The following is an 18681-nucleotide window of genomic DNA, read 5'->3' as shown; positions in this document are numbered from 1 at the left end:
TTTTTTTAAAAATTAATTTATTTTTGGCTGCGTTGGGTCTTCGTTGCTGCACACAGGCTTTCTCTAGCTGTGGCGAGCGGGGGCTACTCTTCCTTGTGGTGCGCGGGTTTCTCATTGCGGTGGCTTCTCTTTGTTGCAGAGCACGGGCTCTAGGCGAGCAGGCTTCAGTAGCTGTGGCACACGGGCTCAGCAGCTGTGGCTTGCGGGCTCTAGAGCGCAGGCTCAGTAGTTGTGGTGCACGGGCTTAGTTGCTCCGTGGCATATGGGATCTTCCTGGACCAGGGCTCGAACCTGTGTCTCCTGCATTGGCAGGCGATTCTTAACCACTGCACCACCAGGGAAGTCCTCTTTTTGATATTTTGACGAACTCTCCAAATATCAAATTCTAATCGAAGTTCTTTTGACCTCTAGCTAACTTTGGGATGCTTCAGAGAGGGCCCCTGGAGCATCTCAGAGAGAAATATTAAACTAACTAAGTTTATTTTATATGTTAAATCACATGGGAAGCATTGTCAAATGAGAGGTTATAACACTTCTTAGGTTGTATCACAGACAAATGTCATTAATATATATATTCTAGAAATTATATGGAATTCCTAAAAATCTGGCATGTCCTGATAAAATGTTATCAATCATAATTCTAGTAATTATTTTAAAACGTATGTCACAGCAGTAACAAAGTTCATTTGTCAGTCGCATTGGAATCAGCTCTTTAACCTTGACTGTTAAAGTCTTTTGTCATTTATAGACAGTTATTGTTGTACTCTGATGCTTTTGCCAAAAAAAATGCTTAATCGTCAAGAAGATTCATAGAAAGGACTTTTTGACAAGTACAGGTTTCTGATAACTTTCAGATCATACTGCTGAACTGGGTAAGAAATTAAAGTGTACTAATGGAAAACCTGGTGGCTTCATAAAACTGTTATGAAGATTAAGATCAAGAATTAGTGGGCTTCCCTGGAGGCGCAGTGGTTGAGAGTCCGCCTGCCGATGCAGGGGACACGGGTTCGTGCCCCGGTCTGGGAAGATCCCACATGCCGCGGAGCGGCTGGGCCCGTGAGCCATGGCCACTGAGCCTGTGCGTCCGGAGCCTGTGCTCCGCAACAGGAGAGGCCACAGCAGTGAGAGGCCCGCGTACCGCAAAAAAAAAAAAAAAAAAAAAAAAAAGATCAAGAATTAGTCACATAGGACTGAGAGAACTGATGAATATGGTTATAACTTTGGGATTTTGTCTGAAATATTGCTGGTTTTTAATCTGTATTTTCCAGATATAAGGAAACCCTTCCCCTCAACCTAATTATGACTTGACTTGCAGCAATTTGGTAATTTATTCCTTTATAAGCAGAATTGAAACATGTATCTTTTCTCTTTACCTGTTGTCTCTAGATTTTGGAAACTCTTAGGTTCCCAGCAGCTTTCTCAGGTAGATAAGGAAAGCCACCTCCTGACAAGTGCAAGAAGCCCAAAGTATTTTAGGGACCTCAAAAAGAGAGGAATTCATCCAAATACATAGATATCTCAGGTGGAATCTGTGACACATCTTTGGCATGGATTTCCTGGCCTCAAGAGGTTTTTTAAAAGTTCAATCTGAGTGACTTCCCTGGTGGTCCAGTGGTAAAGAATCCGCCTTACAATGCAGGGGATGCAGGTTTGATCCCTGGTAAGGGAACTAAGATCCCACATGCTGCGGGGCAACTAAGCCCTCGTGCCACAACTACTGAGCTTGTGCGCCTCAACTAGAGAGCCCGCATGCCACAAACTACAGAACCCACGCACTCCAGAACCCCGGGCGCCACAACTAGAGAAGAGAAAACCCGCACGCCGCAACTAGAGAGAAGCCCGCACTCTGCAACGAAGAGCCCACACACCGCAATGAAGGATCCCGCATGCCTTAACAAAGATCCCGCTTGCTGCAACTAAGACCGATGCAGCCAAAAATTTAAAAAATAATAATAATAAATCAATCTTTAAAAAAAGTTCAATTTGAGAATGAATATATGTATACGTAAAACTCAATCACTTTGCTGTATACCTGAAACTAACATGACATTGTAAATCAACTATACTCTTAAAAAAAAAAATTCAATCTGAGATCCTTTATGAAAAGTTCCAGCACAGCCAATTTAAAACAGCTTATGTTTGGAATTCCCTGGCGGTCCAGTGGTTAGGATGCGAGCTTTCACTGCTGTGGACTCGGGTTCGATCCCTGGTCAGGGAACTAAGATCCCACAAGCTGTGTGGTGAGGCCAGAAATAAATAAATAAATAAATAAATAAATAGGGGCTTCCTGGGTGGCACAGTGGTTAAGAATCCGCCTGCCAATGCAGGGGACATGGGTTCAAGCCCTGGTCCGGGAAGATCCCACATGCTGCAGAGCAACTAAGCCTGTGCGTCACAACTACTGAGGCTGCGTGCCACAACTACTGAGCCCGCGTGCCACAACTGCTGAAGCCCGCGTGCCTAGAGCCCATGCTCCACAAGAGAAGCCACTGCAGTGAGAAGCCCACACACCACAACGAAGAGTAGGCCCTGCCGGCCGCAACTAGAAAAAGCCCAAGTGCAGCAATGAAGACCCAATGCAGCCAAAAATAAATAAATAAAATAAATTTAGATAAATAAATAAATAAATAAATAAATAAAACAGTTTATGTGGTCAATTAACCAGACTTATTTTGCAAACAAATTAGTCTTAATTTGGTAGAAATGAGAGTAATTTTAGAAAGAAAAAGATTACATTTCAGTGGATATTAAATTCTAGTTTTGTTAATTGAGGCCTGTATTTACTGCCTAATAATGAACATGAACAATGCAAATGCAAGATAAAACTGGCATTCAGTCCTAGTGGACAACTTGGAATTGACCTTTAGTCCATGCCAGACAACTTACTAGTACAACCCCCTAAAGGGAAAGAAATAACTTGGCTATTAAAACTCAACATCAAGGGACAGGATGGACTCAGGGCAAGTAAGCAACCACCTTTGCATCGAGGGACCAAATATTTGATCACCTAAGGCTTTCTGAAAGGCTGTTCCCCAGTTATAATCCTCAGTTTGCCTTGAACAAAATTTTCTTTTTTTTTTTAGATGGACTGATTAATTTTTTCATCAGTAAGACTGACTTGGGGCTGGGGACAGGGAAGGCGCTCCTACCCTGTGGAACCAGTCCCTCCACCCAGCAAAGGACTCTTCTCCCTCGCCTCAAAATCCCCCTATTGGGGCTGGGCATAAATCCATGGTTTGCAAGTGGGACTAAGAAAGATTTGACTTAAAATAATGATGTGCGTTGTTTTCTATTTAAACGGGTTCTAGTTGAGGCCATGAAGACCCAGAAACGTAAGAAAAATAAATGGGAGGGAAAAACATCTTAACATTGAGAAAGTTCTGCATGTTAGTCTTTAAAGAAGAAAAAAAAAAGAGCCATAGTTCATTTTGGTGATGTAATTCCCCAGTGCCCCAGAGCAGCTTGGTTAAAAACTCTAGGAACAAGCTCATCTCCCAGATGTGCCATGTTAAGATTGGTGGCAAGGACAACAAACAGAGGTATTCCTCATTATCCAAACTCTTGTTATCAGGACTCAGGGACCAAGTAGAATTGGAAGCAAGGCACTTCTGTGGTTTTCATCTCTTGTGCCAACTCTTGATTGGTTGTGGCTGCCTGCAGCAGAGCTCAGCAGAAAGTAGTGCTGTGATCGATTGGTGATGTCTGCTCTGGGTGTAGGAATGACTTTTGACAGCAGAACACCACAGTCTTAATCTAGGAAGAGTCCAGTGCTTTGAGGTCAGGAGGCCTCGGTTGAGCCCCAGTTCTGTCACGGTCTGCAGTGTGACTCTGGGCAAGTCAATTTACCTCTTTGGGATGCAGTTTTCTTCTCTGTGAAACCTCAAAGGCTGCTGGGAAGCTTCAAGGAAGTAGTGCGCATAAAGCACTTGGCATGTTGTGAAGGAGAGGATGTGCGGGGTCTGGGAGAGGACAGGGCTCACAGAGTCAGCACCATCTCCTCCTCCTGCTTGCTGCCCTCCTGGGCTGCTACCCTATCTCAGCTCTTTTGAGCATCCCACACACCAGGCTGGGGGCAGCCGCATCAAGGGAAACTTACCGGAGATGAGAGTAAAGGTGACAGAGTAGATGCCACCACCACCGCTGCCGTCCCGCCGGGGGGAGGGCTCTGGACCCTCAGAGGAGCTGATGTCCACCTGGAAGCGGACGGGCTTCTGGAAGACGGAGGGGCCACCACTGGCCTTGTACTCAGCCCTGAAGCTGGTCTGTGACAGCACACTATGACTCAGGCTGGGGATCTGAGAGAGGTGGGGGACAAAAGGAGGGGGTTGATTTCAGCGACCTGACTCCAGGGGACAGATGAGCAGCCCTATGACCAGCTCTGCCCAAGGAACTACCAGTCCCCTCAGCCACCGGGGGAAAGAATGACAGGAAAGGCATTGGGAGGCCCCACTGTCCGCTGGAATTTGTAGTTTTCTCTGCCTTATAATCAGGGCATCAGAGGAATGATTGAGCAACTGAATCCCGAGGTAATAAAGACTCTCATATCTGGTGCCAACCCCAGGCTCCAGAACCACATGAAACAAACTTCTTCCTTCCTCCACAAACACTGGCTAAAATCACATCTGTCTCAGAAACTTTAAGTCCCATGAGCGCCTAAAGCAAAAAATCACAGGACCCAGTGGACAGCCCTAGACTCCACTGGAAAAAGTAGTTCCTTTTGCCAATCTCAGACCTGGTGGTAGGGAAATGGCAACTCACTAGTCCTTGGTGGATGCTAATATGTGGGAAATTGTAATTCCGGATCCTGTTTCACCAATTCCAAGCCCCAGGGCGCAATAAACCTCTCCTGCCTCCATGCCCCCACAACGACCAAGACCAAACCCAACTCGGGCGGGAAAACTACAAATCTCATGAGCCCCAGGTGGAACTCAGGCCAGTGCTAAGGTGGTGAACCCCAGAGGCTGCTGCGATTTGTAGTTATGTGGTGGCGAGGTTGCATGGGGACCCAGGCCCCTCACCGACAGAAAGGCGTGGACAATGTCCGCTTTGATGCTGCTGAGAGGTTTATCCTTTAGCACGAGGAATATTTGTTCTTCTTTGTCCAAGGAGATGAAGTTCCCGAACCAGGAGCGTTTTGCCAGCCTGAGTGGGAGGGGATAGTTGGAGGTGGGTCGGGAGGGGGCTAAGGGAATGAAATCCCCCCTCCGACCCCTCTTCCCTTCCTTGTCAGACTCACTCTGGAGAGGACTCTGGCGTCAAACTGGACATCTCCTCGGCAGTGGGGACTGGGGAGGGGGAAGCATGGTCAACACGTGTCCATCATCCTGGTGTCCAGCACACAGGCCAGCAGTAGCCTCCAACCAGAGGTTCCAGACCCCAGAGTCTATTCACTTCCCAGCAGCTAAACCCCAAATGGCACAGGCATGATGTTCCTTCTAGGGATGGGCCCCTGGTTAGGCCATGCCTCCCGAGGTGAGTGAGGCTTGCTAGCTATGAGCCAATGGGAAGGTGAGCCAGAGCACTGAAGGGGGCGTGTCTCTCAGACGAGTTCCTCCTCCAGAGTTGGAGGCCCCGCCTCTTCTCTCCCCAACACCTGAATCTCTGCTCACAACAGCATCTTCACCTAGGATGTGTGAGTCCAGGCCCCCAGCCTCTTCCTTCCCGGGGACCCAGATGTTAGACCCCAGCCCCCACCCCCACATTAGGACTCAGGAGTCTGCATCCCCAACCCCTTCACCCCCAAAGGACCTCCATACCCTGCATCTTGCGCCGGTGAAAGCGTGGGGAGCCCAGGAAGCTGTTGCGGATGGAGTTGAGACGACTCCTCCAGGCGGCTCCCCCGACGCCACCGCCGGGGCTGGGGGGCGGCGTTGTCCCTGGGGTCCCAGTGGGGCTGGCCCGGGGCGTGTGCAGGGGCGAGTGCAAGGGGGTCCCCCCGGAGGAGCGTGGGGAGCCTGGGGGGCCGGGCAGGGGTGTGGAGCGGGCACTGGGGGGAGGGGGCTGCTCCCCGGCGCCCCCACCCCTGGGGCCCCGAGAAGGCAGCGTCTGCGTTTTGGAAGTCGGTGAGCCCCCACCCCGGGCCTCATCTCCAGCGGGCTCCGGTGAGAAGGAAAAGACCGGACTCTGCGGAGTGGTGGAGTCGGGTGAGAGGGTGGACTCAACTCTCAGGAGGCTCTAGGCCCACTAGCACACACTCACAGAGGTGCACCCCAAAGCATGCTGGAACTTGTAGTCCAATTATTTCCCCCAACCCCCATTGTTGCGGGGGAGGGCAGGGACTTCTTCTATCATGACGACTGTAAACCCAGCAGTGACTAGTACCCAGTAGGCGCTCAACTAGCTTTTGTTAACTGAATAAATGGAACCCTTCAGACACACTGAAAACGCAATCCTGTTAAGGTGGGAAATGGCCAATGGACTAAAATACTAATGAGGCCTTGGGTCTTTGGCCCTTTAGGGGCAAGGAGGCATCGTCCCAAGACTTCATGGGAGTTGTAATTTCTGCTGTTCCATCTTTGCTCCACAGTGTCTTCACCCCCTTACCCCTTCTTAGTCCATTTGGGACCTGGCCTTACCCTTGGGCTGCTCAGAGGGCTGGATGACAGACCAGTGGAGGCTCCACTGACACTACGGGATCTGTTTTCAGGACAGATTAAGAAAAAAAAATCAGGTGGGAGGGTTTCAGAAGGCTCAGATGTCCTCTCCCTTCCACACTCCTTTGAGATGAGGAAACGAGGCCCAGAGAGGGGAGGAGACTTGTCTCAATCACACAGCACCTTTGAGGTGGGTATGGGGTTAGAGCCCTGAACTCCCTCTCCACCCAGGGCTGTGGATCCCACTGGAGGGGCAGGGGGTCCCACCTCTGGCTGTGCTGGGCCATCTCCAGGGCCCGTCGGGTGGGCACCGGGGAGCCACCACCCCCGGCATCCGTGATGCTCAGGACTTCCATGGACTTCCGCTCTGGCCGCCGCTTCCCGTGACGGCTCAGCATGGGGGAATCCACACGCTTCCGGGGTGGGTCTGAGGGCCGAGAGTTTCAACCCAATCAAAAGATACACTGGTCCAGCTGTACATGGCACTCGTACAGATGGGGAAACTGAGGCTCAGAATGGAGAGGGGTTTTGACAAAGGTCACAGAGCAAGTCAGGGAGTCTAAACGCAGAAGCTCAAGGCCTGCAGCCCTTTCTTCCCTCAGGAATCTGGGGTCTGGACTCCGAGCCTTGCCCTTCTCACCAACATCATTCCGAGGAGGTAGGTCCTGGTCCTCACAGCTGGGATACCGCTCCTTCCGATCCAAAAGCAGATAATATATCATCTTTTCTTGGTTCTCCCTATTGGGTGGGGGGGCGGGTAGGAGAGCACTGGGGTCAAAGGTCAGGTCCCAGAGATGGTCTCATCCCCTCCCTGTGTCTGTGGCTCTGTGGGGCTCGGTCCACTCAGTTTCTCTGTCTACGGTTCCATTCTCCTAGGTATCAATAGGGTTGGTCCGTTTGTCTCAGTGTACATCTCAGCCTCATTTTACTCAACATTAATAATAATTATGCTAACACCTGAGCACTTACTATATGTAAGCACTATGGGAGGCACTAAGTTGGCCTCAGCAGCTATTAATACTTTTCAGCATCGTTTCTTTTTCCCACTGGTCCTACCACCCCCTCCTGGTTCCCCCTAGAACAGCTCCTCGCGGGAGCTTTGAGCCACGCCCTTTCTAGTGGCCTGGACCTCCCCATCAGGGGAGTCTGCGAGTGTGCAAGGCTCCGGCGTGTGCCCTGCCGGCTGTCGGGAGAGCTGCAGCAGCTCACCCCATGTGGCCAGGGTGTTATGTGTTAGAGTGGCGGGGGGGTCTTACTCCTCGCTGCGCAGCTCGCGATGCAGCCGCTCGCGGTCCCTGAAGCAGCCCAGTGAAGCCATGCTCTCCAGGACATCAGGGTCCAGCTCTCCGTTTGATGGCAGGCTCCGCATGGCCACCCGGCGGCCTGGGGTTGGCTCCAGGCACGGGTCCGGCTCGTGTTTCCCGCCCCTGGGGAGGAGAATTGTAGCGAATCGGGCATCTCCTTCAGCAGAGACTCAGGGGTCCCGGGTCCCAGGCTGCTCCTTTCTTGGGAACCCAGGAGTCCGGGCCCCGGCCTCTCCCCCCTCACACCCAGGAGTCCAGGCCCAGGAGTTCGGCCCCAACCTCTTCTCTACCTCTGTCTTCCTCCCCTAAGACCCAGAAGTTCGAGTCCCTAGCCCCTCCTTATTCAAGACCCTCGGCATTCCGCCCCCTAGCTGGCTCTCCTGCTTTGGGAACCCACGATATTTGGGGTCCTCTCCCTCCGCCAGGGACCCAGGTGTCCGGTTCCCCCATACTCACAGGTACCAGGGATGTTTCTGAATTTGCTCCAGCTGTGAGGGGCGTGGGTCGTAGAGAAGCAGAAGTGAGATCGTTTGAACACAGTAGGCACGCAGTGAAAGTAGACTGGGTGATGTTGGGGGTCCCTAACGTGCCCCCTCCCCTCCCCCAACCAAGGGCAGTACAACAGCACGATAGCTCACGTCTTCCCCTAGTGGCGGCTGTGCGGCGCATTCTGACTACTCCGGACCGGCCGGGCTACAGGTCCCGCATGCGCAGTGGCAACCTGCCCCGCTCCGCTCCGCCTCCGAAGGGCCGGTAGGCGCATGCGCACTCCCGCTGTGTGTGTGTCGGGGTAGGTGGGCAAGGACCCCAGGGCCAGGGCTCAGCCAGCGATGCCCCTCCCAGCCGTCACCCCAGGTACTGACGGGCAGGTCTGGAAATCCATCCTCGTGACTCCCCTAGGGATTCTGTCCCCACCACCCACTGTCCCTCCATCCCCGCCCCCCGCAACTCACGCTGAGCCTTTTCTCCGGCTCCACTTCGATCATTCCCCTCAGGAGGCTCTGGCAGTCTGGAGGAATGAAGTGGGGCATGTGGAAGACGCCTCGTTTCACCTTCTCCAGCAGCTGGCGGAGGTTGTCATCGTCGAAGGGCAGAGCCCCCTGTGTGAGAAACAACAGACCCCTCACACACGCTCTTACGATATTCCAGGCGAATGCCTAAGCGCCTCACACCCATTGATACGTTTAGTCCTCACCGCAAGCCCCAAGAGGTAGGGAGCTATTACTATCTCCACTCTGCAGGTGGGGAAGCTGAGGCACGGGGCCATCCAGCAATTTGCCCAAGACCATCTAGCTCTGAGTGGCCGAGCAGGGATTTGACAATGGGCAGTCTGGCTCCAGCGCCTAAGAGGCTGGGGCCGCAGCTTGGAGGCTCTCCTTTAAAAACATGCTTCTCCCAGGGCGTTCCCTGGTGGCCTAGTGGTTAGAATCCTAAGCTTTCACTGCCATGGCCCAGGTTCAATCCCTGGTCTGGGAACTAAGATCCCACAAGTTGTGGCAAAATAAATACATAAATTTAAAAAAATGAAAACATGCTTCTCCCTAGTTTCAGGAGGGGTAATCTTCATTCATTTAAAAAAAGTGAGCGTCCATTACAGGTCAAGGATCTAGGAGTGAACAAAGCAAGCCCTTGCCCTCCTACAGTTCACACCCCAGAGTGGGAGAGGCTGGTGAGGGAGCTATATAGTGATGGAGTAATTGAGGTGACACTGGAGCACTGACTAGGCTGAGCAAGGCCTATGGGAATCTGGGAGTGTAGCAAGTTGAGTGGTGTGCCCCCAAAATTCATGTCTACCAGCACCTCAGAATATGACCCTGTTTACAAACAGGGTCTCTGCAGATATAATGCATTGAGGATCTGGAGGTGAAATCGTCCAGGCATTAGGGTGGGCCCTAAATCCAATGCCTTGAAGAGGAGGGGAAATCACAGAGAGATCTCCCTCAAGGAGTTACACACACAATGACAACTCTTTTAGCTGCCAGGAAGGAGATAGCCTACCGCAAGGAAATCTGACCACGTGGGGGGAGTGAAGGGGGCCAGGGTAGGCTTCCTGGAAGGGTGACAATTGAGCTGAGAGCTAAAAGAAGTCTAGTATTAACTAGGTGAGCAACCGGGCTGGCAGGGATGGAAGAGCAGGTGCAAAGGCCCTGTGGTAGGAGCTGGGCTGATATTCCCCAGTCTGGTTCTATTAATCATTACAGTACTGTAATCAGGATCAGTTAGTAAACAGCCGCTTTCCCAAGTGCTCCAAGTCCTCCTGGCTGCCCCATCCCTTTCCGGGGGATCCACCTGGGCTATCTCACAGTTCTGTGACTGAACAGTTAGCTCCAGGCACAGAGAGGGGTGCCCCCAGGATCTTGCTCTGTTGGTGAATACCCCCACCTTCCTGGTACCAGTTAAATATTTGGGAAACAACCCCTGAGGTGAGGATGGAAGTAGATGTTCTGTGCTTCCACCAGGCAGGACTGTTCTAGAAACGGGGCAGGAGAGGTGAGGAGCGCCTTACCACAAGCAGGGCGAAGAGGATGACTCCACAGCTCCACATGTCCGCCCGGCGGCCATCGTACTTTTCCCCCTGGAAGGGAGAAGGACCAGCCATCACGTTCATCTCTCCCAGGCTCCCTCGGCTCCGCTCTCCCCTCCACCTGCCCCTCACTCACCTTAATCACCTCTGGACATGCATAGTGAGGGGACCTGAGAGAGAGAGAGGTGGTATGAGCTTCTGGCCGGCTTCTGACCCCCTCCCTGGGGCGTAGGAGGCCGGGCCCCCACTCACCCACAGCTGGTCTCCAGGAGGCTGTCCCCCACCTGCAGGGACGCCATGCCGAAGTCCGCGATGCGGATGTTGTTTTTCTCGTCCAGAAGCAGGTTCTCAGGCTTCAGGTCTCTGTGGCTGAGACAGGACAGTGGGACTCAGGCCTCTGCCCTCTTCCCGGAAGCTAAGGCCCCATTCACTATTCTCAGAGGGGGACATGTCTGGAAACTTCTAATCAGGGACGTTTTCAAGCATGCCCCAAGGTTGGAACAAGAATATAGGAAGCCCATGTACCCACCCACTAGCTTCAGCCATTATCAATTCGGGGCAAATCTTCTCTTATCTCTATCCCTGCATATGCACTCCTTCCCCCACTGGACGATTTTGTAGGAGACGCCACACAGTGTATCATTTTATCCACAAATATCTGAATATGTGTGAAGTGAGATATTTTGAGGTAAGCAGGCAGATGATACTGAGCTGGTTCTTAAAACATTCAAATATTTCAATACTGAATAATAAAAAAAATACTGCCATCCCAAGCCCATCACTGGTTCCCCCCCACCCCCACCCCGGGGACAAACTCCTCAGGATGTAAGGGTTAATGTCTGGGGGAGGTGGGGCGGAAGATTCTAGTTTCTCTTAGAAGTGGTCCTTAACTGGGTCATACTTGTTAAATCTGTTGACTATCGCCCCCTGGAGGCCAGTGTTTTTAATGTCAGAGTCTAGACACTTAAGGTGTTGACAAGTTAAACGGGCTGCCTTTTCATCACCAAGCTTTACTCTCAGGTCTCAGCCCCTCCACCCTGATCCCCATCCCAGAGAGGGAGGTGTGCAAGCAGATGAGGCTGAAAGATGAACCGGAGGCATCTATTTTGCACCTTAATTAGTCACTAAAATGCTGCATATTGAATATCTTGTTTTGAGAGATGAAAGCTATTCAATGAGGAAAGGAAGATGTTTTCATATGAACATTTATATGCAAAAAAAAAATGACCCTCAACCTTTACCCCACACCATATACAAAAATTAATTCAAAATGGATCTCAGGCCTAAATGCAAGAGCTAAAACTATACCACTTCTAGAAGAAAACACAGGAGGAAACCTTTGTGACCTTGAGCTGGGCAAATTTTTTTTTTTTTTTTTTTTTGGCTGCACCACGCAGCATGCGGGATCTTAGTTCCCAGCCAGGGATTGAACCCGTGCCCGCAGCAGTGGAAGTGTGGAGTCTTAATCACTGGGCCTCCAGGGAAGTCCCTGGGCAAATATTTCTTAAATAGGAAAGCAAAAGCATGAATTGTAAGAGGAAAAAAATCAACAAACTGGAATTCATCAAAATGTAACACTTTTGCTTTTCACAGGATATTGTTATAAAAGTGTAAAAGCATGTCACAAACTGGGAGAAAATACTTGAAAAATATACATTTGATAAAAGATTTGTTCTTAGAATAAGTAACTCTTAGGAGTTGTTCCTAGAATTATCCCTTGTCCTGGAATAAAGAACTCTTACAAAACTCAGTAACAGAAAGACAAATAACTCAATTAAAAATGGGCAAAGGATCTGAACAGATGTTTCTCCTAGGAAGAGATACAAATGGCCGATAAGCACATGAAAAGATGTTCTACATCATTAGCCATCACGGAAATGCACAGCAAAACCACAATGAGGGGCTTCCCTGGTGGCGCACTGGTTTGGAGTCCGCCTGCCGACGCAGGGAACCCGGGTTCGTGCCCCGGTCCGGGAAGATCGCACATGTTGCGGAGCGGCTGAGCCCGTGAGCCATGGCCGCTGAGCCTGTGTGTCTGGAGCCTGTGCTCTGCGGCGGGAGGGGCCACAGCGGTGAGGGGCCGCGTACCGCAAAAAAAAAAAAAACAACCACAATGAGATACCACTTCACACCCACTAGGATAGGTATAATCAAAAAGTCAGATAATAACAAGTGTTGGCAAGAGATTGGAACCCTCAGAGACTGCTGGTAGGGATGTTGAATGATACAGCTGCTTTGAAAAATGGTCTGGCACTTCTTTAAAAGGCTAAACATAGAGTTCTCATAATTCCCTGGCGGTCCAGTGGTTAGGACTCCGTGCTCTCACTGCTGAGGGTCTGTGTTCAATCTCTGGTTGGGGGTCTAAAATCCCACAAGCCACACGGTGCGGCCAAAAAATAAAAAAATAAAATAGAGTTCCCAAATGACTGAACAATTCTAATCCTAGGTATATACCCAAGAGAATTGAAAACATAGGCACACGCCAAAACTTGTATGTGAATGTTCATATGTCCATATTATTCATAATAGCCAGAAAGAAGAAACAACCAAAATGTCCATCAACTGGTGAATGGGTAAATAAAACATGGCATATCCATACAATGGACTATTACTCGGTCATGAAAAGGAATGAGGTGTTGATACATACCACAACGTGGATGAACCTTGAAAACATTTTGCTAAGTGAAAGAAGCCAGCCACAAAAAGACTACATATAGTATGATTCCATTGATAGGAAATGTCCAGAATAGGTAAATCCGCAGAGACAGAAAGTAGATTAGTGGTTACCCAGGGCTGGGGGTGGGGCAAGGTGACTGCTTAGTGGGTACAGGGTAGTGATTTTGGGGGTGATGAAAATGTTCTAAAATTAGGTAGTAGTGATGCACAGCATTGTGAACATATTAAAAACTACTGAATTGTACGCTTTAAAGGGGTGAATTTTATGATGTGTGAGGGTTTTTTTGTTTTGTTTTTTGGCCGTGCCGTGGGGCTTGTGGGATCTTAGTTCCCCAACCAGGGATCAAACCCATGCCCCCTTCAGTGGAAGCGCACAGTCCTAACCAATGGACCTCCAGGGAATTCCCTATGATGTGAGAGTTACATCCCAATTTTGAAAAAGTGATAAAAGATTTATTTGGGGGCTGCAGGACTCTGGCTTCCAGTCAGCCTGCTACGTGCTCCCAAGGGCCTGCCTTCTGGGCAGTGCTCATTCTGGCCTCCCCTCAAGCTGCCCCCTCACCAGATGGAGTAGCTATGGCAGAAGTCCAGCGCCGACACGATCTGACGGAAGAACTTCCGGGCCTCCTTGGGGGTCAGTCTCCCCTTCTTTACCAGGTAGTCGAACAGCTCACCTCCAGACACGTGCTCCAGAACCAGGTACCTGGGGGACATGGAGGAGGCAGAGGGCTGGAAGGGGCATGTGGAGGACTAAAGAGCCTGGTCTCCCTCTTCCAAAAGCACAAGACCTCAATCCCATTGGCCCCTGGAGGTAGAGAATCCCAATTCTCATGAGCCCCTGGGAGAAGGAGGCTCCAATTCCCATTAGCCTCTGGGAAGCAGAAACTCAATTCCCATTAGCCCTGGTCAGCATGTCAGTTTCAGGGGTCAACACTTTGACTAGTTGTCCTCAGGAGATAAGGCAATTCCATTAGCACCTGGAGGTCAGAGATCCCAATTCTCATAGGCCCCTAGGAAATAAAGCCCCGTATTTCCATCAGCCTCTGGGAAGCCAAAGTTCTCATTCTTATTAGTTTCTGGGATGCAGATAATGGAATTTTAATCTATTTTTGGATAATGATATTTGCAGTGTGTATGTACCAAATGAACAGTCAACATCTGTGAGCTAAAGCCTACAACTCCCATCAGCCCCTGGGAGGTAAAGACTCCAATTCCCATCAGTCCTTGAGAGAAAGAGACACTAATTCCCATCAGCCTCTGGAAAGCCAAAATTCAATTCCCATCAGCTCTGGGCAGCACAGACTCCCATGTCAACTTCAGGAGTATTAATACTTTGACTCCTAGTTGTTTCAGGAGATAAGGCAACTCCATTAGCACTTGGAGGAGACCCCCAATTCTCACAGGACTTTGGGAAATAAAGACCCCCACCCCAACCCCTACCTACTCCCATTACCCCCTGGGAAGCCAAGCCTCTTATTCCCATAAGCCTCTGGGATGAAGAAACTTGAATTCTCATGAACTCTTGGCAAAAACGATTGCCTTGTGCACCAATCTAAGTCAATTTCTGTGAAGTAAAAGACTACAACTCCCTTCAGCTCCTGAGAGGTTAAAAACTCCCAACTCCCATAAGCCTCTGGGACATAGAGACTTCTAATTCCCATCAGCCACCTGGATTCTAAACACTCCAAATCCCATCAGGCTCTGGGATGCTAAACCTCTAATTCCCATCAGCCCCTGGAAAACAAAAGCTCAATTTCTATGAGCTCTTGGAAAACTGAGGTTCCTCTGTGAAGCACAAACTCCCATGGGCCCTCCCTCCCCACAAGGATGGTGGAGTGAGAGTGACAGCTCCACGAATCAGGGACAATGGCCCCTCCCTGCTGCCACACCTGGGGAAGCCTGAGGACTACAATTCCCATGAGTACCTGGGGCTGGCCAGCTTCCTTCCTAGGGAAATCCACCCTAGCATCTGATGGGTGCTGGAGTAGGTTCATCCTAGGGACTGCCTGGTGGGGGCAGGGGGTTGTCCCCTCTCTCGCTGCCCAGTCCAGCTGTCCCTTGGGTCACCAGAGTCCAGACAAAGGTCTATTGTCTGGAGTCCGGACAGCTGGACCCCACCCCCATCCTAAGGCGGGTAATCAACTTTGAGATGCAGACTTAGAACTCCCAGGAGACCACTGTTGGAGTGTCCAGTCATAGCACCCAGAGTTATGCTGGGGGATGAAGGGAGCCTCCAATGCTCCAGAGAGGGGGTTTGGGAAGAGGCCTGGGGCTTTGCTAGGCCCCATTGCCCTAGCAAATAGGAAAGGGATCTGCCCTTAGCAAGTTGGGGCTGGCTGAGGGCATCAAGATGATACAGTATCGAGTGTTCCCTGCAGTGCAGTAGGGCGAGGGACTGGGGCTGGAGAGGAAGGGGGAGGATCAGCCTGTGTCCCCCACTCGGGATGGCTCAGGCTTAGCTGTCCTGTTGCTGGGGCACAATCGGCCTGTAGCGTCAGGCCAGCTCAGTGTGGGAACAAGGAGTGTTATGAGTGTGTGTGGGGGGGTTGTCCTTGTGCAGTAAGGAAGGGACTGGGCCTTCAGTGGCCCAGCCAGGAGAGCGTAAGTTTCCCCAGGCCCCTCCATGCCTTGTTTCTGGAAATGTCCCCCCCTAGGAACTTGGGGAGGGCGCATGGGGGGCTGGGTGTCTATAAATACCTACAAATATTTCTTGTTCTCGTAGACGTCGTGGAGCTTGAGGACATGTGGGTGCTCAATGAGCTTCAGGATGGCAATCTCCCGCTCCACCTGGGGGAAAAGGAATGGAGGTCAGCCTTGCCTCCCTCCCTGCCCCCAGCCCCAAAGGGTCCCCTCTTCCCAGAGCACACAGACACACCTTCATCAGCACCGACTCGGACAGCTTCTCCCGGTTCACGATCTTGATGGCAACCTTCTGGCCCGTGATGCAGTGGACCCCGAGTTTAACCAGACCTGGGGTATCGGGATTGAAAATGTGGGGTGCGCTCCCAGGGCATTCTCCTCGCCTCTGGCTCCTAAGCCCCCCTTGCCACCCTGTTCCCTCTTTCTTCCCCTGCTGGCTGTTTAACGGTGGCCTGAATCACTCTCACCTGAACGCCTGGGGGCTGAGAGCCGCCATTCCCACCAAAAGCAATTCTCTTCTGGCTCCCTGTTGCCCAATTCTGTTCCTTCTGACTGTCCATCCACCTACCTGCCTCCCCCTCCCTCCACAGCTACCCTCGATTTAAGATCCTCTCTCCACGTAGTCTTGCCTCACTGAGTCTCCGTAGTTTTGTCTCCTCCAATCTGCCTCCTTCAAACAAACCTCTCTCTCTCTCTCTCAACCCATCACTTCCTTGAATTCTTTGCCCTTTAATCTTCTGGAGACACCATGTCTCCCAAGGAAAATAATCTTATGATTGCCCCCTTCCCAGACCATCCTCCTCCACCTCCTCTCAAACCCTGACCTCTCAATCCCCTTCTTTGATCTTCTTTTAGTAGCAGCTGTAGCTGGAAGCATGCACACCCCAAGGGTATCCCCACTCCCCAAGGGTAAGCCCCAAAGCCACAGATCCAGGAGTCCAAGCCCCCAGCCCCTCTTCCCTCAGACCCCCAAGTCCAGGCCCCTGGCCCCTTCCTCCCCCATAACTCAGGAATTCAGGTCAGTAACACCTTCACACTTTCTGCACTAGGATATGGAGTCTGATCCTCTCCCAGCCCTGACCCTCAGCTTCTTAGAGATCCTGGACCCAATCCTGAACCTCGTACCCAGAACGCAGGGGTTCAGCTCCTGTCTTACACCCACCCACCTCCCACCTGGCAGGAAAGAGGTTACGGAGGTTTAGGAACAGTGAAAGATGACCCCCCCCGCCGAGGGATTTGCCACTTGCATCCACCTTTCCACCTCTCCATTCCTGGTCCCCACATTGAGCCAGCATGCTGGAGGAGGGGCAGAATGCTTTAGACCTCATCGCCCAGCTTCAGTCCCCCTGTAACCCCAACAGAGGCCCTCCTTAGGCCAGAGGACAGTGCAGAGAGAAGCAGCTTCCTGAGGCGCACCCCCATCCCAGCACCTCATCCCGGCCTGCGGCTGTACTGCACCAAGGACCTCAGCTCCCGGCCCAGACCCTGGCTGCAGGCCGAGGTCCCTTTCCCACTGTGGCCTCGGACCCCCCAAACCTCCCCCAAAGGGTGGGAGCCTCTGGGCCCCAGCACCTCCTCCCAGGAGTCCAGGCCCCCAGCTTCCTTCTCCCCAGGACCCCAGAGTCTGAGCCCTCACCCCCCTCCATACTAGGGACCCGGCAGTCTGGACCCCAAGTCCCTTCTCTGTGAGGGACTCAGGGGTCTGAGCGGCCAGCCCTTGCCCTTTGAATACCCATGGCCCGCCCTCTGCCCCCTATCTCCCCTCGCCCCCGCGCCAGGTGTCCCCTCCCTTGACTCACCTGTCTGTCCTTTGCCCAGCGTCTTCTCCAGCCGATAGGGGCCCACATATTGGGCGTGCTGGGGTGGGTGTGGGTGTGGGTGCGGGAGGTGGTAGGCAGGGGAGCCCCCGCCCCCCTCCTTGCCCCCGGACGACATGATGCCCTTGGTCCCGGCCCGACCGGCCCCCCGGCCGCCCCCCCTGCGGCCGGTCGCCCCGTCCCTCCGGTGGGGGCCGGCGACCGCTCCGTCCCGGCCCCCCCGGCTGCCCCCCACCTCTCCGGGGGTCCCCAGGGGGCTGGGCTGGGCCCCCCCCAGTCGGCGGGCCGCGGAGCTGGGGGAGGGGGGGCTGGCCCGGGGGGGCCAGGCCCCGGGAGCCAGCATGGCCCGGGGGGGCTGCGCGGCCCCCCCTCCCCAGCCCGTCCCTGGCCGGCCCCCCCCTTCCTGCGCCTGCCCCCGCCGGGGGGGTCTGAGGTGCGGGCCGGCGGATGCTGCAGGCCGAGGTCCCCCCCGCCCCCCCACGCGCCCTCTCTCCTCCGCCTCCTCCTCCTCTCCGCCTCCCCCCCGCCACCTCGTCCTTTCTCTCCCGCACGCTGACATCACCATCCGGGGACTCCGGGCCCTTCCCCAAAGTTAACCCTTTCGGAGGGGGGAGGGAGGAGCGGGGGCAGGGGGCGGGCCTGGGAGCTGGAGGGATGGAGAGGAAGGGGGAGGATGCTGGGAGGGATGCAGGAGAGACGATGGAGGGACAGAGATGCGGAGCAAACAGGCAGGGGCTGAGGCGGAGCCACACAAAGGGAGATGGAGTCTGACAGGAGTCAGGGAAAGAGACAGAGGCAAGGGAGATGGAGACCACCAGAAACAGGGGTGGGGCGAGAGAGGGAGATGGGGCAACACGCAGGCAGCCAGAGACAGGCAGAGACAGGAGGGGGGGTGGTCAGAGAGACAGGGAGATGGAGAAAAGGAGAGAGGGTGATGGGGAGAGACAGAGATGGAGAAAACCAGAGACAGAAATGGAGAGAGACCGAGATGAAGGGAAAGAGAGTTGGAGAGACAGGGAGTGGGGGGGGGGGCTAGAGGCAGAGAGATATGGAGAGACAGATGGGAAGAGAGGTGAACAGAGAAAACAGAGCCAGAGATGGGGAGAGACCCAGAGTAATGGAGGGGA

The 18681-nt window shown here is 52.7% G+C and overlaps 1 protein-coding gene across 1 annotated transcript; it reads right to left on the bottom strand.

Annotated features, from left to right (window-relative positions):
* Positions 1-4031: 4031 nt before the first annotated feature.
* BRSK1 (BR serine/threonine kinase 1) lies at positions 4032-17897 on the bottom strand. The gene is made up of 18 exons (XM_055079239.1): positions 17537-17897; positions 16904-16910; positions 15973-16174; positions 15799-15884; positions 13660-13800; positions 10674-10790; positions 10558-10591; positions 10404-10472; positions 8851-8997; positions 8354-8385; positions 7850-8020; positions 7234-7331; positions 6861-7020; positions 6576-6636; positions 5757-6123; positions 5237-5285; positions 5019-5142; positions 4032-4295 (listed from the first exon to the last, which is right to left on the bottom strand). Exons 1-18 carry the CDS (start codon positions 17895-17897, stop codon positions 4032-4034), a joined length of 2490 nt encoding a protein of 829 aa, XP_054935214.1.
* Positions 17898-18681: the final 784 nt, after the last annotated feature.

This window comes from Physeter macrocephalus, chromosome 17, assembly GCF_002837175.3.
Source record: "Physeter macrocephalus isolate SW-GA chromosome 17, ASM283717v5, whole genome shotgun sequence".
Classification (NCBI taxonomy): domain Eukaryota; kingdom Metazoa; phylum Chordata; class Mammalia; order Artiodactyla; family Physeteridae; genus Physeter; species Physeter macrocephalus.
Note: the sequence above shows the minus strand (reverse complement) of the source record. Positions and strands in the feature narration are given on the sequence as shown.

Excerpts from the sequence above, each read along its gene's own strand:
- BRSK1 (XM_055079239.1), bottom strand. The coding sequence starts at position 17,897 with ATGCTGGCTCCCGGGGCCTGGCCCCCCCGGGCCAGCCCCCCCTCCCCC. Across the intron at positions 10,791-13,659 it reads TGCCATAGCTACTCCATCTG|CCACAGAGACCTGAAGCCTG; the intron begins GTGAGGGGGCAG and ends GTCCTGTCTCAG. Across the intron at positions 6,124-6,575 it reads GCCCTCTGAGCAGCCCAAGG|AGTCCGGTCTTTTCCTTCTC; the intron begins GTAAGGCCAGGT and ends ACCACTCCGCAG.